Source organism: Ciconia boyciana, chromosome 31 (genome assembly GCF_034638445.1).
Source record: "Ciconia boyciana chromosome 31, ASM3463844v1, whole genome shotgun sequence".
Classification (NCBI taxonomy): domain Eukaryota; kingdom Metazoa; phylum Chordata; class Aves; order Ciconiiformes; family Ciconiidae; genus Ciconia; species Ciconia boyciana.
Window position 1 is genome coordinate 34789 of NC_132964.1, and position 26663 is coordinate 61451.

The 26663-nt window shown below is 66.5% G+C and overlaps 4 protein-coding genes across 18 annotated transcripts; 1 reads left to right on the plus strand and 3 right to left on the minus strand.

The window, feature by feature from the left end:
• Positions 1 to 4702: 4702 nt before the first annotated feature.
• LOC140645169 (uncharacterized) lies at positions 4703 to 6216 on the minus strand. 3 transcript variants are annotated; one of them, XR_012039945.1, is made up of 3 exons: positions 5915 to 6216; positions 5232 to 5396; positions 4703 to 5049 (listed from the first exon to the last, which is right to left on the minus strand). XR_012039945.1 is itself a non-coding variant. In XM_072848437.1 (3 exons), exons 1-3 carry the CDS (start codon positions 6032 to 6034, stop codon positions 4799 to 4801), a joined length of 906 nt encoding a protein of 301 aa, XP_072704538.1. In that variant the 5' UTR covers positions 6035 to 6216; the 3' UTR covers positions 4703 to 4798. The 3 variants fall into 3 exon arrangements, 1 of the variants encoding a protein (XP_072704538.1); XM_072848437.1 differs by having other exon boundaries at positions 5232 to 5393; positions 5542 to 6216; XR_012039944.1 differs by having other exon boundaries at positions 4703 to 5044; positions 5232 to 6216.
• Positions 6217 to 6670: 454 nt separating this feature from the next.
• On the minus strand, positions 6671 to 18584 carry LOC140645173 (uncharacterized). 11 transcript variants are annotated; one of them, XM_072848445.1, is made up of 13 exons: positions 18254 to 18584; positions 18084 to 18127; positions 17490 to 17705; positions 16822 to 17187; positions 16409 to 16583; positions 15513 to 15827; positions 15334 to 15433; positions 11832 to 12114; positions 11039 to 11142; positions 10612 to 10765; positions 10132 to 10348; positions 9796 to 9834; positions 6671 to 9647 (listed from the first exon to the last, which is right to left on the minus strand). In XM_072848445.1, exons 1-13 carry the CDS (start codon positions 18556 to 18558, stop codon positions 9302 to 9304), a joined length of 2664 nt encoding a protein of 887 aa, XP_072704546.1. In that variant the 5' UTR covers positions 18559 to 18584; the 3' UTR covers positions 6671 to 9301. The 11 variants fall into 11 exon arrangements, with proteins under 11 accessions (XP_072704546.1, XP_072704544.1, XP_072704545.1 ...); XM_072848443.1 differs by having other exon boundaries at positions 16822 to 17217; XM_072848444.1 differs by having other exon boundaries at positions 6671 to 9626; positions 16822 to 17220.
• A 355-nt stretch (positions 18585 to 18939) lies between these two features.
• Positions 18940 to 21960, minus strand: ECSIT (ECSIT signaling integrator). Of its 2 annotated transcripts, none has more exons than XM_072848456.1 (7): positions 21742 to 21960; positions 21122 to 21521; positions 20801 to 21024; positions 20346 to 20400; positions 19896 to 20116; positions 19327 to 19429; positions 18940 to 19236 (listed from the first exon to the last, which is right to left on the minus strand). In XM_072848456.1, exons 1-7 carry the CDS (start codon positions 21793 to 21795, stop codon positions 18959 to 18961), a joined length of 1335 nt encoding a protein of 444 aa, XP_072704557.1. In that variant the 5' UTR covers positions 21796 to 21960; the 3' UTR covers positions 18940 to 18958. The 2 variants fall into 2 exon arrangements, with proteins under 2 accessions (XP_072704557.1, XP_072704558.1); XM_072848457.1 differs by having other exon boundaries at positions 19896 to 20044; positions 21742 to 21957.
• A 741-nt stretch (positions 21961 to 22701) lies between these two features.
• Positions 22702 to 26663, plus strand: CNN1 (calponin 1). Of its 2 annotated transcripts, XM_072848458.1 has the most exons (7): positions 22713 to 23067; positions 24107 to 24228; positions 24485 to 24551; positions 24657 to 24794; positions 25260 to 25370; positions 25595 to 25741; positions 26262 to 26663. In XM_072848458.1, the coding sequence occupies exons 1-7, from the start codon at positions 23005 to 23007 to the stop codon at positions 26487 to 26489; spliced, it is 876 nt and encodes a 291-aa protein (XP_072704559.1). In that variant the 5' UTR covers positions 22713 to 23004; the 3' UTR covers positions 26490 to 26663. The 2 variants fall into 2 exon arrangements, with proteins under 2 accessions (XP_072704560.1, XP_072704559.1); XM_072848459.1 differs by lacking the exon at positions 24657 to 24794 and having other exon boundaries at positions 22702 to 23067.

A 26663-nucleotide genomic window follows, 5' to 3' on the forward strand; every position in this document is an offset into this window, starting at 1 on the left:
TATAACATGCTCCATCATCCTCTTGTTCTTCAAGAAATCAAAAGAAAGCTACCATCCCCATTGCTACATAACAGAAGTTTGTGCAGGAGATGGCTGAGCCAGACCTCCAGAAACTGAAAACTCTGCTATGACCCTGCTTTGCCTTTCGGCGACAGCACCCACCATCGGTGTGCCCCAAACCCCTTTGCAAGTCACTAGGAAAATCAGATACAATTAGTTCAAAACACCTGGTAAAGAAGATATGACCTTAAAACAAGTGTACCCAACCTTATCCCAAAACTACTCAAATAGCTGGCTTCCTCCTGCACAAAACTCACATCTTCAACAAATGCACAAAACAGAACAACATGACACCAAATAGAACAAAATCCTGACCCTCTGACACGCTCTGAAAGGGATTAGCGCACCCACATCATAGATACTCACACTGTGGACCCACACAGGGCAAACAGGCAACGCTACGGGCGGGCGGGCGCCTGCCCCAAACAGGCGATGGCCTGGAGCGGGCAGGGTAAGAAAAGAAGGCTTAGAGACACAGTGAGGGCCTTGGAGCTTCAGGAGGGCATCTAGGCAAACTAGAGATGACCGAGTGAGAGAGGAACCAAACAGAGACACCCTCGATGGCAGACAGAAAGATAAAGGAGCGCTGCGTAGCAAAGATAGATGGGAGGCTCTGATGGAACAAGATGGAAAGGGAGATAACGTGCTACAAGGTGCTGTGGAGAACGAGGAAGGTCTCAGGAGGCATTGTGACTGTGAGGAGAGGGATGTTGAGAGGGGCTGACGGACAAAAGAAAGTTTGGGACAACAAGGAGGAACTCGGGTGATCATCTGAACGGAGTACAGATGGTCTCAGGTGGCCAGGGACGGAACACGGGAATCCTAGATAGCGTAGAGGAACAAATGAGTGCTCTACAGCTCAAATTGCTACAAGATGGATGCGGAGCACAAGCAAGGTCTCGGGAGGCATCGTGACAGGGAGAAAAAAATGTCCTGAGGGAGCCAGAGAGGCAGAAAAAGGACTGGGGACACGACGATTAAATCCAGAGGGGATCTGAATCAAGTAAACACGTCATCAGAGGGCCAGGGAACAAAAAGAGGCACAGCTAGAGGTAAGAGAGGACAGAATGCCTGGGCTGCATCACAGATATGGACTCAGGAAGTCTTCTGAGGGAACAAGAGGGGTGCAAGGTCCGCTACAAAGCTAAAAGTGTGCTAAGGGCAACCTTGAAGGCATCGATAGGCATCGTGACACCATCAGAGGGGTCCCAAATGGGCCAGAGAGACCAAAGGCGGCTCAGGGACACAAGGAGGAAGTCTGGAGGGGATGTGAACAGAGTAGATATGGCCTCAGGAGGCCAGGGACCAAATAGAGGCACCCTAGATGGCAGACAGGATGATAAGAGCGCTCCAGTCACAAACAAACCAGAGTACAGGGTTCGGAGGTAACGAGAGAGGATCAAAGTCTGCTAATGGAGCAAAAACAGGTCTGCGGGACACAAAGAAGGTCTCGGGAGGCATGATGACTGGCAGCAGAGGGGTCATGAGAGAGACCCCTAAAAGGGAGGTAAAGTGCTACCAAAATGCTGTGGAACACAAGGAAGGTCTCCAGAGCAATCCTAGATGGCACAGAAAAGAACAAGAGCACTCTTTTTTGGGAACAGAGATCTTGGGAGAGGTGCGATTGCAACAAAGTGAGTCCAGAGGGAGCTTACGGAGCTAAAAGCGTGCTGCTCAGAAGGCATCGTGACAGTAGCAGAGGGCTTCTGAGAGGGACAGACAAAAGAAGGCTCGAGGACACGATGAAGAAGTCCAGAGGGGATTTGAACAGACTACAGATGTCCTCAGGCGACCAAAGACTGAACAGAGGTGTCCTAGCTAGCAGAGAGGACAACATGAGTGTTCTGGAGATGAAAGATGTCATCGGGAATGGTTCTCGGGAGCAAGGGTGCAAATTGCGCTACAGAGCCAAAGAGGGCTGTGGGGCACAAGGACAGCCTCAGAAGGCATGATGACAGCAGAAGAAGGGTGCTGAGAGTGAGAGACAGACAGAAGGCGGCTCTGGCAGGCAATGCAAAACTCAAGCAATGTCCCAGCAATGTCCTCAGGGGATGAGCGACTGAATGGAGACATCCTAGACGGCAGTGAATAAGGTAAGGGAGCTGTGGGGCACAACGAAAGCCTGAGGAGGGGTTCTGCCTGAATAAGAGAGAGACACAAAGAGGGCTGCAGAGCTCGAAGGGTGCCGTGGGGCACGAGGACAGTCTCGGGAGGCGTCATGACAGGAACGAGGGCGCTCCAGGGGGTGGGGGAAACGTGGACAAAGAGACAAACGAAGGATTGCTGACACAATGAGGTACTCGGGAGGGGATCTGAAGAGAGTAGAGATGTCCTCAGGGGACCGGGGACAGAACAGAGGCATCCGACATGGCGGAGGGAAGGTAAGAGTGCTCTGAGGGAAAATGAAAGCCTGAGGAAGAGTTGTCTCTGAATAAGAAAGATACAAAGCCCGCTGCAGAACTAAAGGATGGCCACGGAACACAAGGGCGCTCGCAGGAAGCGTCGTGACAGAAACAGAGGGGTGCCGAGATGGCCAGAGAGACAGAAGGCGGCTTGAGGGCACAAAGGCACTGGGGAGGGGATTTGAACAGAGTACGGAGGTGACGAGGGAGACGCCGACCCACTGGAGGCAAGCGAGATGGAGGAGAGGACAAAGAGACTGCTCTGAGGAAGAGGGAGGAGATGTTCTTACAAAGCCAGAGGGGTACAAGTTACGCTTCAGAAATAACAGCATGCCGAGGAGACCCTCTAACGCCTCAGGATGAATGGAGAGAAGAGAAAAAAATAAAAGACGGAAATAAAATTTAAGAAGCAACGGGGTATGTCACAAGAAAGACAGAATTAAAAAAACAGGGATAGGCAGCTCGATAAAAGTTGACATAGAAAAATTAAAAAGCAAAAGGGTAGAAGGCAGAGGAGAAAAAATTTAAAAATAGAGATAGCAAACTAGATAAAAGTAGATATAGAAAAAAATTAAAAAACAAAGGCCTTAAAGGAAGAAAAAAAATATATAGGGACAGCAAACTAAAACAAAGAAACAGAAACAAAATTTAAAAAGCAACAGGGTATGGCACAGACTAGCATGAAATAAAAAATACAGACAGTGAACTGGATAAAAGTAGATTTAGAAAAAAATTCAAAAGCAACATGATACAGGAAAGTCTGGAAATAAAAAAATAGGGTTAGACATCTGGGTAAAAGTAGACAGAAAAAAATTTTAAAAGTCACAATGTACAGTACAGATAGGAAAAAAATAAATAATAGAGACAGAAAAAATACATAAAAGTGAACATAGAAACAAAAATTCAAAAGCTTTTACAATTCAAAAGACATTAAGAGAGAAAAAAATTAAAAATAGCAAAAAAACCTAAATAGATGGAGACATAGAAAGAAAATTTTAAAAGCAAGTGGGTACAGGACAGACTAGAACAAATTAAAAAATGAGGACAGCAAACTGGATAAAGATAGACAAGGAAAGAAAATTTAAAAGCAACGGGGTACAGGACAGACAAGAAACAATTAAACAGGGAGAGACATCCTGACAAAAGTAGACATAGAATGAAAATTTTAAAACTGACAGGATACAGGAAACAGGAAAAAATTTAAAAAGAGAGACAGAAAACAAGATAAGAGTACATCTAGAAACAATGTTTCAAAAGAAAATAATTATGAGAGTAAAAACTTGAAAAATAGGGACAGTTAACTAGAAAAAAGTAGACAAGGTGCAGAGCAGAGGGAGCCACTGAAAAGAGAGACAGGTCACTGCACAGAGGGAGACCTCGAAATGCCATTTTCCCCAGCAATGCGGAAGAAGGCAGTGTAGGAAAAGTGAAATAAGAGCAGGTGGGGAGCTGGAAAGGGAGAGGCATAGAAAGGAAACGTAGAAGGTGACGGTGTGGAGGGCAGCGCTAGCAGAAGGGCAAAAAGCTTTGGGGAGCCAAACAGCCTGAAAGGGAGACAGAGGCAGGTACAGGCAAGGAGGCAGGCAGAGGTCTGGAGAAGCACGGCAGAGAGGGGCCCGGACGCACGCGAGGGATGCGCGACTCACCGCAGCTCCTGCCACCACCGGGAGACCTTCAGCGCCCCGGGGCTTCTCTCTCGGCCCCTGCCCCTTCCTCCTCCACAGTGCCGGCTGCCTCGCCCGCCCAGGTGCCCCGATGCTCCTCTCCCAAGAGGCTTCCCAGAGACACGGTGGCTCACGTGTGCGGCCCATGGGGGCACCGAGCTCCCGGCACCACGCGCTGGTGGTGCGCTCTGTCGGGGACGGATCCTTCCCAGCTGTGGGGACCGGCTGTTCCTTGCTGGAGGCAGCTGCCTGGGGAAGCCCCTTCCTTTCACTCCTCAGCCAGCTCCCACAGGCAGGCATGCCTAGGCAGCCCCCTCCCCACATAGAGCCCCTCAGCACAGCAGGGCCAGCCCCATCCTCAGCCCTTTTTAAACCCTTGGCCCAGCCCCAGCCCTTTTTAAACCCTGGGCCCAGCCCCATCCTCACCTCCAGGGTCCCACCTGTGCTGCCCTGGGCCACAGCTGGAGCCCATGGGGAACAGGGGGCCAATTACCCCAACCCTCACAAGCCAGACACAGCCAGCAACCTGGCACCGGCACGGGCAGACACCACCACCAAGCTGGCGCTACCGTGGGCAGATGCTGCCACCAAGCTGGCACAAGCGTGGCAGACATTATTTTGCAGCCCAAAGCCGAGGTTGGCCTCTAAACAAGAAAACATGTGAAAGCACCCTTACAGGATGCCAGCCCAGTGGTGTCCATGATAGCTCTCACAGCCTCCCATGGAATAGGCAGCTCCCCTGTCCGGGACCATGTTTGGCATGTCCCAGGCCCTCCCCGCACCCATGCTGAAAATCAAACAGAACAAATGAGGACTCTGCTTCATCGCCTCAGTCTCCAAAAGAAGCTTCCTTCCTCTGCTGACGGTCGACACGGATATCCTCGTGCTGTTCCTTGAAGGCAGGCTGGCCTTGGGTGCCTGTACTGCCAAAGGAAGACAAAATGATCATGCTCTTGTAACATGCTCCATCATCCTCTTGTTCTTCAAGAAATCAAAAGAAAGCTACCATCCCCAATGCTACGTAACAGAAATTTGTGCAGGAGATGGCTGAGCCCATCCCCAGAAAGGAAAACTCTGCTATGACCCTGCTTTGTGTTTTGGCAACCTGCCATCGGTGTGCCCCAAACAGGCAAGGTCCCCTGCAGGCTGGCGTCCGGCACAAGAACCAGGCAAGGTCCCGTTCGGGCTGGCGTCCGCCACACACAGGCGAGGTCCCCTGCAAGCTCGCGTCTGTCACAAACAGGCAAGGTCCCATTTGGGCTGGCGTCTGCTACAAACAAACCACGTCCTGTTTGGGCTGGCGTCCGGCACGCACAGGCAAGGTCCCCCTTCACGCTGGCGTCCGGCACGCGCAGGCACGGTATCCCGGGACCTCACCTGTGTGTGCCCGACGCCAGCCCAAACACGGACCTCACCCGAGTTTGCTGGACGCGAGCTGGAACAGGGACCTCGCCTGTGTGTGCCGGACCCTGCAGATCGGCCGCTCGGCCCCCCAAGCGGCCGAGCTGCGGGGCCGAGCTGCAGGGCCGAGCGGCCAAGCTGCAGGGCCGAGCGGCCGAGCTGCAGGGCCGAGCGGCAGGGCCGAGGCCAAGCGGCCGAGCTGCAGGGCCAAGCGGCCAAGCTGCAGGGCCGAGTGGCCAAGCTGCAGGGCCGAGTGGCCGAGCGGCCGAGCTGCAGGGCCGAGAGGCAGGGCCGAGGCCAAGCAGCCAAGCGGCCAAGCTGCAGGCCTGAGGCCGAGCAGCCGAGTTCCAGGAGGTGCCGCTTTCCCTGCACGGACACTCCTAGCACCTGCGTTAACGGGCAATAAAGCGCATTCGAGGCCAGCCGGCTGCTGTCGGGAAGGGGCCGGGGGCGGGGGCACGTCTCCTCACGGTGCCCGTGGCAGGGGGACAGAGGGTTGGGGCCCATCTCCTCCCGGTGCCCGGGAGGGGGAGGGTTGGGGCCCGTCTCCTTGCGACGGGACGAGGCGCGGGAGCCCCCCCCTCCCCACCCGCGTCTGCTGCACCAGGGAGCGGGCAGGAGCCGCCCCCTACCCACGGCCGCCGAAGCGGTAAAGCGCGCCCGGCCGGCGGCAGGCCCAACCTCCGGGCGTGCCTCGCGGCCCACGTGACCGCCCGGAAGCCCCGTGCCGGAAGACTACCGCTCCCGGCGAGCCTCGCGGCCCACGTGACCGCCCGGAAGCCCCGTGCCGGAAGACTACCGCTCCCGGCGAGCCTCGCGGCCCACGTGACCGCCCGGAAGCCCCGCCTCCCCGAGCCGTGCCCCGCGGCCTGCAGTGCTCCCCGCACTGGGTTCCCTCAGCCGCCTGCGGCGGGAGCCGCCTGCGTCCCGCTTGAAGGGCCGGGGGGGGCACTGAGGGGCGGGTTTTCCCCCACTACGCCTCGTCCCTGGGTGCCCCGTGCTGCGGGGGGGGGGGGGGTGTCACGTCACGTCACACGGGGATCACGTCGCATGGGGTCACGTGTACTGCCATCCCCCCCATCACACACACAACAATTTCTGAATTTTGTTTTTAATATATTTTATTATTTCTGCCATGAAAAGTACAAAGAGTCGAGTCCGAGGGTGGGGGCCAGGAGCCCGTCCCCTCTGGGGGCCCTGCTCCGCCACGGGGGGGCCCCGTTCCCGCTCGGGAGCTTTCTCCCCGTGTTGGGCCCCCCCAGACAAACGGCGGGGGCCGAGGCGAGGCCCCCCCCCCCGGGGTGCAGCTCTTATTGCTACTGAACTGGGGGGTCCCCTCGACCCACCCATCCTGCTGGGGCTGGGGCTGCCTAGGCGCTTGCGTCCCAGGGACGGGGGTCCCCAGGGTGGAGCCGCCCCGGGAGGGGTCTGACCTTGGCGAGGTGGAGGCAGCCCCGGGTGCCTGGGTCCCTTGCCTGCCCCAGGGACGCGCGCACACATGGGCGGGGGGAGTAATAAATATTTACATTAACAATAAGTTAAAACTACAAGAAGCTGCAAACGGGCACGACACGATGCAACGCAAAAAGCAGGAGCCGGGAGGGGTGGGGTGGGGTCCCAGGGGACCCAGGAGGGGCAGAGGGTCCCAGGGGTCCCAGGGCTAGGGAAAGCCAGCAAAGAATCGGAAACAAATAGGAACCAAAACCACTGAAAAGCAAGAAATTATCCCGACGGAGAAAAGAAAATAAATAATAATAGCAATAGTAATAATAACAACAGCAACAACAGCAACAACAATAATAATAATAATTAATAATAATAATGATAATAATAATAATAATAATGAGGAAGATGAGGATGGGGCTGCTATGGGGGACTCAGCCTGTTGGGAAGGTTGGGGGTTTTGGGGGCTTTTCTGCCCTTTTCTTTGGCCAGGATGCTAGAACTGGCCAAGCAAAAGCACCTGCCCCAGCGAGCTGAGGAGGTTGGGGCAAAAAAATGGGTGGGGTATTTGGAGAAGGGTGGGGACAGGGCAGTGTGGACAAGACACACACACACACACACACACACACACACCCCTGGTTTGGGGGTGCCACAGGCTCAGGGGCAGCGGGACCCCTGGGCAGCCTCAACCTGATGGCACTTTAGTGCCATTGACGCCCCACAAAAATGTGCTGTGACCATGCTTGGGGATCACGACTTCTGGCCCTGCCTCCAAGCAACTGAGGGAGGGCACATAACAGATTCCCACCCCCCCGCAACTTCCCTCCAGAGGGGCGGTTTTGGGGGACTTCAGGGGATTTTTTTTTTTTAATTTTTTTTTTCTTCTTCTCTTACAAAAATAGATGGTTTTGTGTCTGTTGCTCCAGAGGAGTCACTGCTCGCTGTGTCAGCCTCTCTCCTCGCTACTGTCAGCGCTACCATTACTGTTCTTATTCGCTATTGTTTGTTCTTTCTCCCAAAAAAAATTCCCTCTCAAAAAAAAAGAAACAAATGGAAAAAAAGAGGAGAGAGCAGACACCCGCCCCCCCCGGACTTCTGGAGAGTCCCCCACTTGGCACCAGCCTGGAAACAAAATGAGCCGAATCGGGTGCTGTGGCGGGGTCCCTCCCCGGGGCAGCGGCCGGAGCCGGGGCTCGAACCCGCGACCCCGGGCGCCGCTCCGGGTGGTCCGGCCACCGGTCCGCTGCGCCGGGGGCGTGGTCTCCGAGATGGGGGCGGGGTCTAGTCCTGGGGCGAGGATAAGCCCCGAGGGACCGCGATCCTGGGGGCGTGGTTTAGCCGAGGGGCGGGGCCTCGCGGAACCGTGGGCGGGACTCCCCTGCTTTCCCTCCCCCACGGGAGCAGCCCTGTCCCGGGGGACCCCTGTGGTCTCCACAACCCAACTCAGACTCACCCTGGGGGGGGACAGGACACCCCTAAGAGGGGGAACCCCACTTCTCCCCGTTTGGGGGTGCACGACCTCCCCAGAGGAGGAAAAAAAGGGGGGGGGGTGTCTGGCACCCGCCCCAGGGAGTGCTGGGGGTCCCCAAGGTACCTGGGCTTGCTGGGGGTCGCCGTGGCTTCCAGGTGCTGGGGGGGGCAGGGGTATCCACAGTGCCCGGGGGAAGTTCCCCAACATCGCTGGGTGCCGGGGGGGTCCCCAGGGTCTTTGGGGTGCCCATGGCATTCCTGGGAGCTTTGGCGGTGACACCCCCCCCTCCATATCCAGACTCCTTCACAATTCCCAGGGGTTTGGGGGTGCCTGGGGGATCCCCAGTGTGTCCGCAGTGTCCTGGGGGTTCTCCAGTCTTTCCAGAATGGGGCAGGAGGTGGGGCGGGATGATCTTCAGGAGTGGCCCCAGCATCTCCATGTCCCCACAGTGTCCAAGAGCTCTGAGGCACCTGGGGGAGTCCTCGGGGTGTCCATGGTGCCTAGGGGAGAGGTGAGGGTGTCCGTGGTATCCAGGCTGTCCTTCGGGTGTCCCCATGGTGTCCTTGGTGCCCCTGTGGGAGGTCCCCGAGGTCTCCAGCTGTCTGGGGGAGTTCTCCATAGTTTCCAGGGTGAGGAGGTCCCCACAGTGTCCTTGGTGCCTGGGGCGGGGGGTCCCCATGGTCTCCAGGGTATCCTTGGGGTGTCCCCATGGTGTCCTTGGTGCCCATGAAGGGGGTCCCCAAGGTCTCCAGGGGGGTTGTCCATGATCTCCAGGGTGTCCTTGGTGCTCATGGGGGTCCCTGTGGCCTGGTGGTGCCAGGGGACCTGGTCCGGGCGCCAGGGGGCCAGTGGGGTGGGGCTCAGGCCTTGTGCTGTTTGCTGGTTTTGAAGGAGACCTGGAGCACACGGTCGCCCAGGCGATAGCCATTGAGGCTGGCGATGGCCATGGCCGCCTCCTCGTAGTTGGTCATCGTGACGAAGCCAAAGCCCTTGCACTTGTTGGTAGCAAAGTCGCGGATGACCTTGACGTTGGTGACAGCACCGAAGGGCCCGAAGAGCTGCCAGAGGACGCTCTCGTCCGCCTCGGGCGCCAGGTTGTAGACGAAGATGCACCAGCCAGCGCTGGGGGCCCCCAGGCCCACTCCAGCCAGCCCTGGCACCGCCTCGATGGCCAGTGGGGAGAACCTGGGCAGCAGCAACAGCGGGCTGGCCTGGGGTCAGGGCACCCAGACGCTGGGTCTCCCCCCAGGACACGTGTGTCACCTCCTGCCAGGGTCCCCAGCCCGTGCATGGGGCTGGGGGTGCAGAGCTGGACTGGGGGGGGGGCCAGGGGGAGGTGGGGAGGGGCCATTACCTCTTCACGCCGTAGGCCACGTTCAGCAAATTGTCAAGCCTGGAGGGGACAAGCGGCCGTTAGGGGGGACACGGCGAGGGGGGTGCCCATGTAGGTGTCTCTTTGCCATGGGGGTGTCCCACTCCCTGTGGTGACCCCCATCCCCTGGGGAGTGTTTGCATGGTGCTGGGGATGTCCCCACGCTCTGTGGTAGCCCCATCTCCTGGGGGTGGGGGAGGGGGGCGTCCTCATGGTGCTGGGGATGTCCCCACACCCTGTGGTCACCCCATGTCCTGGGGGTGCCCCCGTTCCCAGGGATGTCCCACCCCCCGGGGCCCTCGGGCACGTCGGGCTCACCGGAAGCGCTGGGGGGGATGGTGCAGGGTGCCGTAGCGGCGGGCGCTGGGGCAGAGGCTGAGCAGGGCCCCCCCCGACTTCTGGCCCGGGCTGTTGGCGAACTTGACGGTGATGGGCTCGGCGGCGCCCAGCGGTTTCTGCCCGTGCAGCCCCCGGACGGCCTCCTCTGCCTCCACGCGCTTGTCGAAGCGGATGAAGCCCACCCCCCGCGAGACACCTGCGTGTGGGGCGTCCAGGGGACAGAGCCCTGAGACTTTGCTGCACGGCCGCGGGACCCAGGCATCCAGGCAATCCCCCTGCCCAGACCCACCCATGGGACCCAGGCGTCTGAGGAATTCCCCCCCGCCCCAGACACCCCACAGCCCACCCACAGGACCCAGGCATCTAGGAAATGTTCCCCCACCCCATAGAACCTACTGGGAACCCAGGCGTCTTGGCAGCCCCCCCTTCCCCTGGGGGGACTCAGGCATCCAGGCGCACCTGTGACCTGGTCAACGAGGATGCGGGAGGTGATGATGCGGCCATACTGGGAGAAGAGCTGCTCCATCTCCTTCTGCCCCATGGCCTTGGGGAGACCGCTCACGTAGAGGTTGGCATCACGGATGGAGGCCGAGCTGGGCCGGGCATAGGACACCTGGAGGGTGGGTCAGCCCTGGGGAACTAGGTGTCCGGGTGCCAGAGCTGCCTCCCACCCATGCCCCCCCGCCCCCCCAGGACCCAGGCATCTGCCCTCCCCCCAAGGACCCCCCCTAGTGTCCACCCTCCCCGAGGGACCCCCTGGTGCTCAACCCTCCCCCCAGGGACCCCAGCGTCCACCTGCTCCGAGGGACCCCAGGATCCCCCCACCCCTACCTCCTGAGGCAGCCCCTGGTGCTCACCCCCCCCAAGGGACCCTGGCACCTGGCACCTTGATGGTCTTGGTCTGCAGCTTGAGGCCATTGAGGGTGCTGATGGCCTTGTCGGCGTCACCCGCCTCAACGTAGTTGACGAAGCCATAGCCCAGGCTCTGCCCTGAGGCGCAAGGGTCGGCGCTGAGGGTGGCCCCAGCGCCAGGCCCAGTTGTGCCATCCCCAGTCCCCGTCCCCACCCCACCCCTGTCCCCACCCCTGTCTCCAAGGCCCATTTCCATCCCATCTTCATCTTCTGTCCCTGTGGGTCCCCGTCCCCACATCCCTGTACCAGGAATCCCATGGTCGAGCCTGCAGGACCTGAGGTCCCCAGAGAGGTTCCTGAAGTTGTCCCTGTCCCCACGTTCCCATCCACATGCCCATCCCTGTCCCAGTCCCCACAGGTCCACACATCCCATCTCCCTGTTTCCCGTGTCCAGTCTCCCCATGTCCCCATGTACTATCTGCCCATGTCCCATGTCCCATCTCCCTGTGTCCCGTCTCCCCATGTCCCCGTGTCCCATCTCCTCATGTCCTGTTTCCCCATGTCCCATGCCCCCCTATCCCATCTGCCCATGTCCTGTGTCCTGTCTCCCCGTGTCCCATCTCCCCATGTCTCTGTGCGCCATCTGCCCATGTCCCTGTGTCCCATCTGCCGTGTCCCGTCTCCCCACGTCACACGTCCCTGTGTTCTGTCTCCCCGTGTCCCACATCCCCATGTCCCATCTGCCTGTGTCCCTGTGTTCCGACTCCCCATGTCCTGTGTCCCCATGTCCCCATTTCCCATCTGCCTGTATCTCCCCTGTCCCGTACCGGTGACCTTGTCACGGACAAGCTTGCAGGACTCGATGTCCCCGAGGCTGCCAAAGAGACTCCGCAGCTCCTCCTGGCTCATGCTCTGGGGCAGGTAGTTGACGATCAGGTTGGTTTTGCTGTCGTCAGCCACGGGGGGGGCTGGGGGGGCCCCATTGGGCAGTGCCGCTGCCACCCCCGGCCCTGGCACTGCCACCACTGGCACGGCCACAGGGACGGGGATGGGGCCGCAGCCCGACGGCCCTGGGGTGCTGGGAGCCTGCGCCTCCACCGTGCTCAGGATCTGCTGAGGGGACGCATGGGTGTCACCAGGGTGTCTCCATCACGGGGACAGCGGAGGGACAGGGACACCAGAGTCATGGGAACAGCACGGGGATAGGGAGACAGGCACGGGGAACCCCAGGCAGTGGGGACATGGAGTCATCACTGAGGTGAAGCGCAGACGGAGCCGCGGGGGGACACGGGGATGGGGACAACCGGGACGTGGCAGGGGGGGATGAGGACACCGGAAGGAGGGGACAGGGACAAGTCGGGTGGGGGCGACGGGGCAGGGGGCTCTTCGGGGACGCCGGGATCCCCACAGGCTGCCCCTCCCCCCAGCAGGGCAGGAGGCGTCCGGGCCCCCGCCGCCCCAAAGCGGGAGGGGACTCAGGCGTCGGGCGCGCCCCTCCCCCCGGGGGATAATCCCCCATTGTGCAGCGGAGCCCCCGCCCCTCCCCCCCCGCACAATAGCAGGGGACAATGGGCCTTTGTCGCCGGGAGACGGGACACCCGGGGCCGCCAGCCACGGCTGCGGGACGCGGGCGTCCGGGGGCTGCCTCCCCCGGCGGGATGCCGGGAGCTGACCAGGGGCTGAAGCGGGGCGGGGGGGCCGAAGGCCTGGGCCCTTCGGGGGGGCACTGTGCCTTTAAGGCCTGGGGGGCCGGCACGAGCGAGAGGGTGTCATCTGTCCGTCCGTCCGTCCGCCCGCGGGGCGGTGAGAAATTGGCCGGTGAGAAAAGTGAAAGCAGAAAAGCCGAAAATCACCAAATCGGATTGAGAAAATGGGATTTACGGGCGACACGGCCACAGACACACACCCAATGCAGTGACAGGGACACACGCCTCTGCCGCACACACGCGCTCCGCAGGGTTGCGTGTGTCCGCATGTCGCGTGTGCGCACACGTCTCCTCCCCACACACACGTGTCCCCGCACCCACACAGTGAAGCGGAGGTGTGTGCGTGTGCGTTGGCACACGCGTGTGCACCTGTGCGCAGGCCCTCTACGCTGTGCGCACGCATGTGCATGTGGCAGCGGCTCAACATGGGCCTGGACGGAGCAGGACTGGGGGGGCAGGTGACAGCTGGGTCCCCACCCCGCCCTTGCACAGACGCGTCACACACGAGCACGCAGGGCACACCCATGTCCCAGCACGGCAGATGCCACATGGGCCAACGCACCCTGCTTGCCCCGTGACACACGTGCGTGCCCCCGCGGCACACACATACGTGTGCCCTCAACGTGTGGCACACACGCGTGTGCGTGCACTCCCGTCCCCACCCAAGTGTGTCACGCTCACGGGGCCATCGCACAGGGGACACACACACAGAGACGATGGGGACATGGTGGGGGCGGCAGGAATGCTGGGAGGCTGGAGGATGAGGGGGTGGGGGGACACAGGGGTGGGGAGATGGGGGGACATTGGGGACATGAAGAGCGGGGAATGTTGGATGCTGAGGAGCCGGGGGGGCGGGGGGGGCACAGGATGGGGCTTTCGGGAGATGGAGGACGCTGGGGGTGCTGGCCGCGCCCCCCCGACGACACCCCCAACCCCCGCTCCTACCGTCACCATCGTCGCAGGGCCGCCGCCGTGGGCGCTGCTCGGGGGGCCCCCGCACGGCCCGGTGGGCTTGGGGGGCTGCGGGGGGCCCCGAGGCAAGGGGGCTCCACGGGTCTCAGCCGCCGCGTCGGGCGCTGCGAGCGGCGGCCCCGTCGGTCCTTTAAACGTCCTTGGGCGGCCGCGGGGCGGGGCCCCCCCAAACCGCCGCGGTGGGCGCGGCCCGGCCCCCCCGCTCCGCGATGGCTCCGTCCGCCCCCCCGCCCGCAGGTGGGTCGGACCGGCCCCCCCAGCCCGCTCCGGCCCCTGCGGCGACGCCCATTGGCTGCCGAGCGGGCGGAGCCCCCCGTCGCTCCCCGAGACCCCCTATAGCCCCCCCGGCCCCGCCTACGTGACGGGGAGGGGGGCGGGAGGAGGAGGAGGAGGAGGAGAGGGTGATGGGGGGGTGATGAAGGAGGAAGTAGCGGGCGGGTGGGGGGGGAGGAAGGAGGAGAAGAAGAAGAAGAAGGAGGAGGAGGAGGAGGAGGAGGAGGAGGAAGGACGCGGGTGATGGAGGAGGAGGGGGCGGAGGCGCAACGGAGACCCCGCAGCGGCACCGCCGGAGCCGGGGGAACCGGGCAGGGCGGAGCCGCCAGTTCAGCACCGGGGAGAGCTCCGGGGCGGGACCCGGGACCCGCCTGTCCGCCCCAGGGCCGGCGGGGGGGGGAGGGAGCGTCCTGCCAGGGCCGCGACCCCCGCGCCGTAGGGCACCGAGTGGGTGTGTGTGTCCCCGCCCCATACCGGGCCCTGGAGCCCCCTCCTCCCCCCCGCGCCCCCACTGACCCCGCGGGTCCCCCCGTCCCACCCTGGGGCTCCCCGGCAGAGAGCAGGAGACAGCAAGTAAAAGCCATCACTTTAATGGAAGTGGAGAGGGAGGGCGGGGGGCCCTGGGCTCGGGTCCCCCCCCAAGACAAAACCAGGGTCCCCACTTCCCCCCCCCAAGACCTAGTTGCCCCAGGGGTCGGGGGGAAAATGACAACTGAGAGTCAGGAAATAAATAACGAGTGAGTGGGGAGCGCAGGGCAATGGGGAGATCCTGGGGGTGTCAGGGTCCCCCAGTGCTGGGGTGGGGGGTCCCCAGGACAGCTCGGGGAGCCCATGGATTGAGGGCCTCCACCAAGTGCATAGAGCTCAGGGTGCCCCTCGGGGGGGGGGGGGGGGTCAGGACCCCCGTGGGGTACTTCCCCACCTCCACGTGCCATGAGGCAGCCCCGGGGAAGCCAGGGCGACCCAGCGGGCGGGGGGGGACCCCTAGGTGCCGCGGGGCTCGGGGTGGCTCTTGAGCGCGTGGAACTTGAGGCCCTCGGGGCGCTCGAAGCGCCTCCCGCAGCGCTCACAGGGGAAGGGGCGCAGCCCTGGCCCCCCATGGCGCCTCATGTGCCACGTCAGGGAGGCACGTTGGCGGCAGCGGTACCCGCAGACCTCACACCTGGGGGGTAAGGGGGTGAGGGGTACCCCAGACCTCACGCCTTGCGGGGGGGGGAGGGGGGAAGGCAGAAGAAGTGTAGTCCCCTCCCCATGCCACTCAATGCAGCAGTGACCCTACCACATCACTGACCGCAAGCAGAGGTCTACCCAGTGCCCCCCCCCCCCTCCCCAAAACGCTCCCCGCAGGGGGTGTCCCCAGTGTCCCCCCGTCACTCACTGCAGGGGGGTCTCCCCGGTGTGTGTCCGTCTGTGCACCTCCAGGTGGTTCTTGCGCTTGAAGGATTTCCCGCAGGTCTCGCAAGTGAACTCCCGCACGCCTGGGCAGGGGGACATAGAGGGACGTTGGGGGATGTGGGGAAACGTTGGGGGCGCGGGGGGGGGACGTTGGGGGCTCACCGGAGTGGATGACCATGTGCCGGCGCAGGTGGTTGGCCAGGTAAAACCTCTTCCCGCAGCCGGGCTGTGGGCACTGCTGGGTCCGGCCCTTGCGGTGCACCAGATTGACGTGGTTCTGGGGGGCGGAGAGGTGAGGGGGTCCCCGGGGGACCCCAGAGGGCACAGAGGGGACCGGGGTGGCCCCAGGGGGGCCGCACCTGGAAGCTGCTGAGAGCGACGTAGACCTGCCCGCAGCCTGCATAGGGGCAGGCGATCGGCTCCGGAAGCCCCTCGGGGTCAGGGTGGGGGACGCGGCCCCGCCTGCTCCGCCGCCGCCTGCGCAGGGAGGGGCGACAGCGCAGCCTGGGGTGAGTCCCCCCACAGAGGCCGCAGCACAGGGGGGCCCCGGCATTCAGAGGCCTTGTCCAACACCCCTTGATGCGCTTGAGAATTCCTAAACACCTTTGCAAACCCTGAATAGCTCCTCCGTTCCAAGAGTACCCCCAAAAGAGACCCCCACGGCACCTAGAAACTGTCCCAGGCCACTGCCCCCCAGAAAAGCCCCTACCCTTCTAAAGACCTCCAGAGCCTCCCCTCTTGTCCCCAAGGACCCCTCCATAACCCTAAGGTCTCCCCCAACCCTAAAAAAAACCCAACCCCTCTTCCCCCCGCCCCGTCCCTGAACCCCTTGTAACCCCACAGGCCCTCCCCAGTTCTGACCCCCTCTTCATGTCCCCAAAAACTTACAGAACCTTGTAGTGACCCCCAAAGACACCCCCCCCCAATACCTCATACTTCCCCTGAGCCCCTAGGGAAACCCCAAACTCCATCACCCCTCCCAAGCCCCGAGCCCCCCCAGCCTGACCACCCTTGGGCCCCCAGGTACCCAAGTGATCTCCAACCCCTGCCCCCCTGACCTCTCAGGCTCTTTGGGGATCTCGTAGATGATGGCTGATACGTCACCACCATCGGTGTCCTCGGCCGGGGGGGGCGGGGGGGGCTCCCGGTGGGGCTCCAGAGGGGGCTGGGGGGGGAGCTCGGCGGCAGGGAGGGGCACCTCCTCCTGCTTCAGCCCCAGCATCTCATCCTCCTCTGCCATCAGCGTGGCAAGTGAGGCAGTGCTGCCCCACGGCCCCCCAGCACCCGATCCCCCTCAGCACCCCAATCTCTCCTGACCCCAATCCACCTGCACCCCACCAACACCCCAATCCCACCTGACCCCTAACCCTTATCCCCCTGACTCCCCCCAGCACCCCAATCCAACACCCCCCCCCACCTGAGGTCCCAGCACACCAATTCCTCTCACCCCTGTGGCCCCTGCCCCCCTTACCTGTCTTAGGGAGGTGGGGGTCCGGGGGTGGGGGAAGGCGGCCCCCCTCCAGCAGAGCGCAGGGCACCTCGTCCCCCCACGTCCAGCTGCAGCCCCCCAGCGCGTCATAGCCAGGGCTGGCCAGGATGAGGAGAGGGGGCCCCTGCAGCAGAGTGGGGGGCCCCCCCTCGGCCAGCGCCCCCCGCCCCGCGCCCAGCCGCAGGGGCAGCGGCAGTGGCACGCAGACCACAGCCTCCAGCGCTGCCCCCCCCCCCTCTGCAGCACCCTCAGGGGGGCCTGGACCCGCAGGGGGGGCCACTGCCGCCACCCCCCCTGGCGCTGACGGGGCCCCCCCCGGTGTCGCCTCCGAGCCCGAGCTGCAGTCTCCTGAGGAGGAGGAAGAGCTGCCAGGAGCTGCTGCTGCATGAGAGAGAAGATCAAGGGGAGCCCCCAAAGGAACCCACCCCAAGCCCAAAGGGGTGCCACCACCCTCCGAAAAAAATCCTCCTGAGTCCCAAAGGAGTACCCTGGGCCCCCCACCCGCAGGTCAGGCCCCCAGAAGATGCAGTCACATCCCCCAAACCGCCCCTGGGCCCCACCCCTGCATCCCCACTCCCCAGCTGAGCGCACCCAGCCCCCTCCCTGGGGGGGGGGGGGGGGACCGCAGCCCCCCCCGCCCCCCCACGCACCGTCGTCACTGTCCCCGTCGGAGTCGCTGAGGGGCCGCAGAGGCGAGCGCAGGTCCTGGAAGTAGCGGTGCCCACGCTCGCACTGCCAGACGGCCGTGGTGTAGAGCCCCACCGAGGGGTCCAGCTCCGCCAGCCGCGGCTCATAGGGGCAGCGCTGCCGGTGGTCCTCGTACCAGATCACCGCATGCCGCAAGCAGTTCACATTGCGCCGCCGCCCTGGGGGAGGGCTGCTGGCAGCCTGGCACCCCCCGCCCAACCCCACAACACCCCCGGCTGCCCCAGCCCCTGCCCCACACCCCCACACACACCAGTCCTATCCCCCATCAACCCCCAAACCCTGCCTGGCCCCCTAGCACCCCCTGACCGACTCCACAGCCCCTCCAGGCACCCCAGACCCACCCAACTCCCCTCCAGCACCTATAGCCCCAGCCCTGTTCCCCATCACCCCCCTAGACCCTGCCTGCACCCTTGGCAGCCCCAGGACTCCCATCCCCTGCCGGGGCCCCCCCCCGGACACCCTGGCCCGGGGTGCCCCCACTCACACCCCGGCCCCCACCGGCAAGGGCAGCCCCCGCCCGTCCCGCCAGCACTCACTTTTCTTCCGTTTGGGTTTTTTAGGGATCTGCTCCCACAGCTTCCTGCGGAAAGAGGGGCGGTGGCCTGGGGACAAACAGGGGCGACCCTCTCCGCGGGGGAGCCGTCCCCCCGAGAGCTGCAGGAGGGGAAGGGGCACCCGGTCCCCCCGGCTCTTCAGCCCCGCTCACCCGCGCCGCCCGGCGCGCTGCCCCCGCTCCAGCCCCAGCAGGTAGGCCGCCAGCTTGGCATCGCTCCAGCCGCTGCGGCGGCGCAGGTCGACCCAGGGCCCGTGCGCCTCGCCCAGGTACACCCGCCGCACGTCGTACTTCTTCCGCGACTCCAGCCGCCGCCGCGCCCGGTCCGACTCCGTCAGCCGCGGTCGCCCCCGCGCCTTCCGCCCGCCGCCTCCCGGCTCCGCCGCGGGGCCGGCCCCGGGGCCGGGGCCGGGGCCGCCACCGCTCCCCTGCCCCGAGCCCCGCTCGGCCGCGCTCATGCCGGGCCCGCCGCCGCGCCGCGGCGCGCCGCCGATGACGCCGCCGCCGCTTCCGCTTCCGGCGCCGCTCGCGCCGTTTTTCGCGAAGCCAGGCGCGGCGCGGCGCAGTCCGCATGCGCGGGAGAGGAGCGGCCGGAGGCGTGAGGGCCGGAGCGGTGCCGGCACACAGCGCGCGTGCGCGCGCGCTTCCGCCAGGCTCTGCCCGCACGGCGTCTGAGCGGCCAGCACGCATGCGTGGAGCCGCGCCCGCACCCGCCCTGCCCGTCCCCGCTCTCCCTGGGGCCCCCGTGCCCCCCTGCCTCCCACGTGCCCCCGGTGCCCGCCTGCCGCCCCCCGCCCCCGGGGCGCCGCCCCCAGGACCCCCGACACAAGACACCGCTCTCCGCCGGCGACACTTCCTTTATTGCCCCGCACCGCTGCCGGGGCCGGCGGCGTCGGCCCCACCGCTGTGCCCGGGCCCCCGCGGCGGGTCGGGGGGCTCCAGCACCGCGGGTGGGGGCGGCACCGCAGGGGGACCCCCGGGGGCGCCAGCCGCAGGGTGCCCGTCCCCCAGGCGGAAGACAACGGGGGTGCGCCCCAGGACAGGGTTCGCCTCCTGCAGCCCTGCGATCCACTTGCCCAGCGTCCGCTGGTCGCCCGCCCCCGCCATGCACAGCGCGAAGACGGGGCCCTCCTCCACTGCGGGAGACGGGTCAGGGGGACGGGGACGGCACGGGGCCCCCCCTCACCCCTGCCCCTGTCCCCCAGCCCCTGCCCCCCTGCCTTTACCCTCCTCCACATCGAAGTCGTCGTCGTCCCAGGGGCCGCGCTCCAGGTCCAGGTCGAGGTGCAGGGGGTAGTACAGGCTGCGCTCGGGGTCTGGGGGGTCCTCCTGGTGCGGGCAGGGGGTCCCCTCCTACCTGTCCTGGAGCAGGGTTCCCCTCCCCTCCGGGGCCATAGGGGTCCCCTCCTGTCTTGGGCCAGGGAGTCCCCTCCCTCCCTCCTTCTCCTCCTATCCTGGGCCATGGGGGTCCCGTCCCCTCCCCTTCTGGGCCATGACAGTCCCCTCCCACCCGTCCTTGGCCATAGGGGACCCGTCTTCTCTTCTCCTGGGCGAGGGGGACCCCTCTGGTGCCCTGGGGGTCCCGTCCTGCCCCATCCTGGGCCATGAGAGTCCCCTCCCGCCCGTTCTGGGCCATGGGGGTCCCATCCCCTCCTGTCCTGGGCCATGGGTACCCTTCTGTGGCCATGGGTTGCCCGTCCCACCCCCTCCAGGGCCATGGGGGCCCCCTCCCCTTCCATCTCGTCAGGAGGTTTTGTCCCATCCCCTCCCGAGCCCCAGGGTCCGCTGGGCTCACCCGGAGGTGGGGGGGCAGGGGGTCCCCCCGCAGCACGTAGTAACACAGGCGAGTCCTGCGCAGCCAGAGGGGGAACGGCCCCTCCACGAAGACGGGCCGGGCCGGGCCGTGCCGAGCCAGCAGCGACTGCTGGTCCGGGCTCTGGGCACCTGCAGGGGGGGAGCTGGGGACCCCACGCCAGCACTGGGGACCCCCAAGTCCCCACACAAGGGACCCCAACACTGGGGACCCCACACCCAACACTGTAGGGCTCCCTCTACACCAGGCTCCCCCGAATGCATGGGTCTTTCACACATGCCAAGGTCCCCAACCCCGCACACTGGGTCCCCCCACATGCCAGCGTTCCCCCAAACACATGGGTCCCTGCCCCAGACACCTGCCCCCCCCTCCCCCAAGACGCCCACATGCCTCCCCTGACACCCAGGTCCCCCTGGGTCCCCCGGCGCTCACCAATGATGTAGGGCCGGACGGAGCCCTCGTCGTCCCCCTCATCTGGCACTGGACGCTGCGGGAGGGAGACAGTCATCACCAGCCACCCCTTAACGACCCAGGGACCTCGGGGCCTCACTGGGGCACTGTGTCCCCAAGGGGGGGCCCAGCCGGCCACCTGGCCACGGTGACAGAGGAGCCCCCTCTGCATCCCCATCCTCAGTTCTCCCACCCCAGCTCTGTGTCCCCATGTCCCACCCAGCTGGTGGTGAGGTGGGTTCCCTGTCCCCGTCCCCCCATCCCTGTCCCATCCCACCTGATAGACAGCGATGCTGGTCCCCCGCCCCCTGTCCACCCATCCCTGCGTCCCTGTGTCCTCACGTCCCCCCGTGCCCCCCAGCGTCCCCATCCCCACGTCCCCTGTCCTCATGTCCCCCGGCGTGTTGCCCATCCCCGTGCCCGTCCCTGCATCCCACCTGGTAGACAGTGATGCGTGCGTCGGGGTCGTTGGCGATACGGTGCAGGCCCAGGCGGGCGGCGGCCAGGCCGGGGGGGGGCAGGCGCGGGGGCAGGGGGTGGGGGTCCACGTGGCGCAGCCGCGGCAGCCAGTACAGCAGCCGCTGGCACTTGCGCACAGGGCGGCTGCGGGGCCCGAAGATCCCCAGGAGCAGGAACCGCGTCTCTGCATCCGGCACCACGCCTGCACAGGGACCCAGGCGTCCGGCCAGCTGTGGGGAGCCAGGCGTCCGGGCCCCCTCCCCGGGGGGCTGGCACCCCCTCCCCCTGCCCGCACCCACCATATCGTTCCATCTGCTCCAGGATCTGGAGGCCGCACTCCTGCTGCTGGGGGAAGGGGGCCAGCAGGCGCTGGAAGGGTCCGCGGGGCACCCAGGGTCCGCGGGGCAGCAGGCGCAGCAGGCGGTGGTAGGCCTCCCGCTCCCGCGCCACCCCCAGCACCGGCATCGCCGCCAGCGCCGCCGCCACCAGCTCCAGCCGCCCCACGCGGCGCCCGGGCGCCTGCTCCAGCGCTGCCAGCGCCGCCGCAAAGGCCGCGGGGCCCCGGTCCTCATCCTGCGCCCCGCGGGGGGAGCCGCGCCGTGCCGGGGCCCCCGCGGCCTCCCCCGAGGCGTCCCCCCCGGCCTGCCCGGCCGGGTCCCCCGCTGGGCGGCTGCTGCGCTGGCACAGGCTCCGAGCGACCTGGGAGGGGACGAGGGAGCGAGGCTGGGGGGGGGGGTGCGGGGGGGGGGCCAGGGCCGGCCGGGCTCCCCGTGCGGCCGCCCGGCCGCGGCAGCCCCTGGGTCCCCCCCATCGCCCGCTGTGTCCCCTGTCCCGGCCCCTGCCCGCCGTCCCCGCGCCCCGCCGCGTCCCTCGTGTCCTCCCGGCCCCGGCCGCCTCCTCCGGGCCCCCCCCCCCGCACCTGCGGGGCTCCCCAGAGCCCCCGGGGCAGCACGCGGGCCCAGTGCAGCCTCATGGCGCCGCGGGGTCAGCGCGGGGTCGGCGCGGGCGGGCCAGAGGTCAGAGGTCACGGTCGGACACCGGGGCCCCCCCACGGGGTCGCGCCGCTGGGCGCCGCCATGTGCCGCCGACCCCGCCGACCAGCGCTTCCGGGTCACGAGGCGGGGCCTGCGGCAGAGCCAATCGCCGCGTGCTCCTCGCCCGGGGGCGTGGCCCGGATGGTGATTGGCGGCGCGGGGGGCGGGGCTCGAAGGGGTTCCCCGTGACGTCAGAGCGGGCCCCACGGACGAGTGCGGAGCCGGGGTTACACGACGATGTCAGGGCCGGGGATACACGATGATGTCAGGGCCGGGGACAGCGGTGGCCTTGAGCACGGCTGGGCGATGGCAGAACCTGGGGCTCGCGGTGATGTCACACGGGGCCCGGTGACGTCAGAGCCGCAACGGCTGCTATACATGAAAACGGCAGCTCCGGCCGGGGCGGGGGCGGCCCCGGGCGCCCGGCACCCCCGGGTCGTCCCGGAGGGTCCCCGCCCGAGGTCGCGGGACGGCGACCCCCCCCCGGGCCGGGTCCCCGCGGAGCGGCGGGGGCGGGGCCCGGACGCCCCGGGGGGGGCGCATTCCCCACCCGTGACGAACCGTCCCTTCCCCGGGGGCCGGCGGAGTCCGATCCGCTGACGGCACCGGGAGGACCCGGGCGTCCGGACCGCCCCGCCCCCACCGCTCTCCTCGGGACTGGGGGGACCCGGGGGGGGGACAGCGCGGGGAGAGGGGAGGGCCGAAGGGACGGGCGGACGGACAGCGGGACCGGAGTAGGGACGGAGGGACGAGGGGGGCGGGAGGTGGGGGAGGATGGAGGATGGGGAAGGGCTGAGGGGGGAGGGGGGCTGAGGGGAGGGGGGGGCGGCCCGGGGCTCCCCCGCCCCCCGGGATCCCCCCGCTAAATGTGGAAAAAATGACGCCACCACCCGCCCCGCGGTGACGTCAGCTCGGCGGGTGGCGCGGATTGGCTGGCGGCGGCCCCGGCCCGGGGGGGCTCTGCGCCCTCCGCCGACTTTTAAAAGTGGCGGCGGCGCCGGGTCGGGACCGGGACGAGCGACCCGGCAGGAACCGACCCGACCCGACGGGACCGGGCCGAGCCGAGCCGAGCCGAGCAGGGACAGACCCGCACCGGGGCGAACCGACCCGACCCGACCCGACCCACCGGACGCTCCCGCACCGAGCCCATGTCCAACGCGCACTTCAACCGCGGGCCGGCCTACGGGCTGTCGGCCGAGGTGAAGAATAAGGTGGGCGGAACGGAACCGAACCGAACCGGGCCGGGCCGGGCCGGGCTGAACCGAACAGGGCAGGACCGACCCCGCCCGGGCGGGGGGACAGGACCCGACCAGACCGAACCGGGAGCGGGGAGCAGGACCCGGCCAGACCGGACCGGGCGGGGGGGGCTGGGCAGGACCCGGCCGCACCGAACCGGGCGGGGGGGGGGGGGGGGCCAGGGCCCGGCCGGACCGGACCGGACCGGGAGGGGGGACAGGGCCCGGCCGGACCGGAGCGCGGGGCGGGGGCAGGACCTGGCGCTGTCCCTGGTGCTGCCCCGGGCGGGGGAGCCCGGTCGCGCGGGTCCCCTCTGCGGCGGGGGGACGAAGGGCACCCGCACGCCCGGGTCCCCGCCGTCTCGAGGGGGGGGGCTGCGGGGGCATCCGGACGCCCGGGTCCCCCCGGCCGTGCCTCAGTTTCCCGCTGCAGACGCCCCGCGGGGGGGGGGGGGGGGGGGGGGGCCCGGCCCCCCGGGCGCCGGCGGGTGCGGGGAGCGGCGCGGGAAGGGTTAACCCGGGGGACCCTGGGTGGCCCGGGGGGGCCCCGCCGCCCCCGGCCCCGCCGCGAGCCCTTATAAGGCGTCGGAGCGCGGCGGGCGGGCGGCGGCGGCCCGGAGCTATATATGGGCAACGGTTCGGCGGGCCCGGACGCCTCGGTCCTCCCGGGGGGGGGCCGGGGCGGGGGGGGGGGGGGGGGCCGGACGCCCGGGTCCTCCCTGCCCCGCGGGGGCAGATGCCCCCCCGCCTCCCCAACACCCTCCCGGCACCTGGGGACCCGGACCCGGGCTGTTCTGTCCCCCCTCCCCGCGGTGGGGGGCCGGAGCAGGGGCTGAGCTCGTGTGTGTCCCCCCCCCGCGTCTCCCCTGCCCCCCGCTCAGACCGCCGTCCCCTCCGGTGTCCTCCCATCTGACAATGTCCTTCTGACGGTGCCCACCACGTCCCCCTGACGGTGTCCCTCTGACAGCGTCCCCCATGTCCCCCGCGTCCCCCTGACGGTGTCCCCCGTCCCCAGCTAGCGCAGAAGTACGACCCGCAGCGGGAGCGGGAGCTGCGCGCCTGGATCGAGGGGACCACCGGCCGCCGCATCGGGGACAGCTTCATGGACGGCCTCAAGGACGGCGTCATCCTCTGCGAGTATGACACCGAGCGATGACCAGAACCCTGACCCCAACCCTGGCCCCGGCTCGGGGAGCGGGCTCTGGCAGCGTGGCCCACTCCTGACCCCGGCTCAAGTCTGGGGTCACCCCCCGGGAACTCAGCCCAATCTTGACCCCATCCCTCCCCACCCGCTGACCTCACCTGGGCTGACGCTGACCAGTGAGGGCTGACCCCCGCTCTGACCCTGACCTTGACCCCCACTCCGACCCTGACCCCGGCCCCCTCCCCCCAGGCTCATCAACAAGCTGCAGCCCGGCTCCGTGCAGAAGGTGAACGAACCCATCCAGAACTGGCACAAGGTGAGGGGGCCCCGAATGGGGGGGTCGGGGCTTGGGGGGGGGCCCACATGGCACTGCAGGGGGTCGGGGTCCCAGGGTCCGGGCTCCGAGCTGACCTGTGCGCAGCTGGAGAACATCGGGAACTTCCTGCGGGCCATCACACGCTACGGGGTGAAGCCCCACGACATCTTTGAGGCCAACGACCTCTTCGAGAACACCAACCACACGCAGGTCCAGTCCACCCTCATCGCCCTCGCCAGCCAGGTGACCCCGCTGGGGCGGGACGGGGCCCGGGGTTCATGGGGGTCCTTGGGGAGTGGCTGGGGGGGCCCAGGGGGTGCCGGAGGGTCCCCATGTCCCCTTGGAGGCCACCAACCACACGCAAGGTCCAGTCCCCCCTCATCGCCCTCGCCAGCCAGGTGACGCCACTGGGGCGGGATGGGGCCCAGGGTTCTTGGGGGTCCTTGGGGGCCCTGGGGGCTCCCTACGTCCCCTTGGAGGACACCAGCCACGTGCCCTCCCCCACTGCCCTCACCCGATGGGGCCAAATGGGGCAAAGCCGGGGTCTCGAGGGAGCCCTGGGGGTATTTGGGGTCTCAGGGGGCTCAAGGGGGATGGGGACTGGGGGAGTTTTGGGGCAGTCCCAGGGGAACTGGGGATAAACGTGGGTCTGGGGGCCCCGGTGGGGCGAGGGCCTGTGCGCACCCCGAGCCCCAGGGTCTCACGCAGGCCAAGACAAAGGGGAACAACGTTGGCTTGGGGGTGAAGTACGCGGAGAAGCAGCAGCGGCGCTTCCACCCCGAGAAGCTGCGTGAGGGCAGGAACATCATCGGCCTCCAGGTGCCGCAGGGACACACGGGGGGGGGCACAAGAACATGGGGGAGCACAGGGGGATGCTGGGGTACGACATCGGGGCACACAGGATGCCCAGGGGGCCCTGAGGGGTCTCTTGGGGACACGGGCTTTTGCTGCGGACAGCGTGTGTGGGGGGGTAGTCCCAGTGTCTCGGGGCTGGTCGGCGCTGTCCCTGTCCCCGCCCGTGACCCCCTCTCCTCTGTCCCCAGATGGGCACCAACAAGTTCGCCAGCCAGCAGGGCATGACGGCGTACGGGACACGGCGGCACCTCTACGATCCCAAGCTGGGGACGGACCAGCCCCTGGACCAGGCCACCATCAGCCTCCAGATGGGCACCAACAAGGGTGCCAGCCAGGTGGGGACAGGGGGAGCACTGTCCCCAGGGGCATCAAGGGCGCCAGCCGGGGGGGGGGACGGGGACGGACAGGACGGGACACGGACACTGGCATCCCTGCAGGGACCCCACTGTGTTGGGCCCGCCAGGTATGGGGACACAGGGACACTGATGTCCCCAGGGGACCCCAGTGTCCTGGGGCAGCCAGGTAAAAGGACTTAGGGACATGGCACTGGAGGGAGGGGGTCCGGGAGACCCCACGGGCAGTGGGGGAGAGGATGGGGGGTCCCCAGGGCTGCCACCATCCTGAGATATGGTCCCCTGAGGAAGCTGAGGGACACCTGGGGAGGACGAAGGACCCTCTGGGAAAGACAAGGGGCCCCCTCTGCTCCCCTGGAGAGGACAGGGGGACCCGCCCCCAGACCTTCGGGGGAGGCGGAGGGACCCTTGGGAGGACAGGGACCCCCCCCCAGCCGCCATGGGGAGGCCAGGGACCCCTGGGGAGGCCGAGGCCGCCGCCCCCAGCGCTGCCCCTGCCCAGGCGGGGATGACGGCACCGGGGACGAAGCGGCAGATCTTCGAGCCGGCGCTGGGCATGGAGCACTGCGACACGCTGACCATCGGGCTGCAGATGGGCAGCAACAAGGGCGCCTCACAGCAGGGCATGACGGTGTACGGGCTGCCGCGGCAGGTCTACGACCCCAAGTACTGCGGCGGCCCCGAGCTGCTGGGCGAGGACGGCCTCGACAGCTTCTACAACTCCCAGTAGCCGCCAGCCCGTGGCTGCTTGCACCGCACCGCCCTGCCCCGCGCAGGGCCGCACCGCACCGGCCTCACCGCGCCCGCGGGGCCGGCTCGGCCAGGGGGCTCGGCCAGGGGGTCCGGCCCCGCCGCCGCCCCCCCCTGTGTGAAGCCACCAAGGCACAATAAAACCCACACGCAA

Bases quoted from the DNA above. Each gene is read 5' to 3' on its own strand.
- LOC140645169 (XM_072848437.1), bottom strand. From the start codon at position 6,034: ATGGGCCCCAACCCTCTGTCCCCCTGCCACGGGCACCGTGAGGAGACG. The intron at 5,394-5,541 runs GTGAGGTCCGTG...TGTTTGTAGCAG, and splicing joins CTCGCGTCCAGCAAACTCGG to ACGCCAGCCCAAATGGGACC. The intron at 5,050-5,231 runs GTTGCCAAAACA...TTCCTTTGGCAG, and splicing joins TTGGGGCACACCGATGGCAG to TACAGGCACCCAAGGCCAGC.
- LOC140645173 (XM_072848442.1), bottom strand. From the start codon at position 18,558: ATGAGCGCGGCCGAGCGGGGCTCGGGGCAGGGGAGCGGTGGCGGCCCC. The intron at 15,434-15,512 runs GTGAGCCCCCAA...CCCCCTGCCCAG, and splicing joins GCACATGGTCATCCACTCCG to GCGTGCGGGAGTTCACTTGC. The intron at 12,115-15,333 runs GTGAGTGACGGG...TCCCCTCAGCAG, and splicing joins ACCGGGGAGACCCCCCTGCA to ATCCTGAGCACGGTGGAGGC.
- ECSIT (XM_072848456.1), bottom strand. From the start codon at position 21,795: ATGAGGCTGCACTGGGCCCGCGTGCTGCCCCGGGGGCTCTGGGGAGCC. The intron at 20,117-20,345 runs GTGAGCGCCGGG...TGGGGTCCCCAG, and splicing joins CGTCCGGCCCTACATCATTG to TGTTGGGGTCCCTTGTGTGG. The intron at 19,237-19,326 runs GTAAAGGCAGGG...CGTCTCCCGCAG, and splicing joins CGACTTCGATGTGGAGGAGG to TGGAGGAGGGCCCCGTCTTC.
- CNN1 (XM_072848458.1), top strand. From the start codon at position 23,005: ATGTCCAACGCGCACTTCAACCGCGGGCCGGCCTACGGGCTGTCGGCC. The intron at 23,068-24,106 runs GTGGGCGGAACG...CCCCGTCCCCAG, and splicing joins CGGCCGAGGTGAAGAATAAG to CTAGCGCAGAAGTACGACCC. The intron at 24,552-24,656 runs GTGAGGGGGCCC...ACCTGTGCGCAG, and splicing joins CCATCCAGAACTGGCACAAG to CTGGAGAACATCGGGAACTT.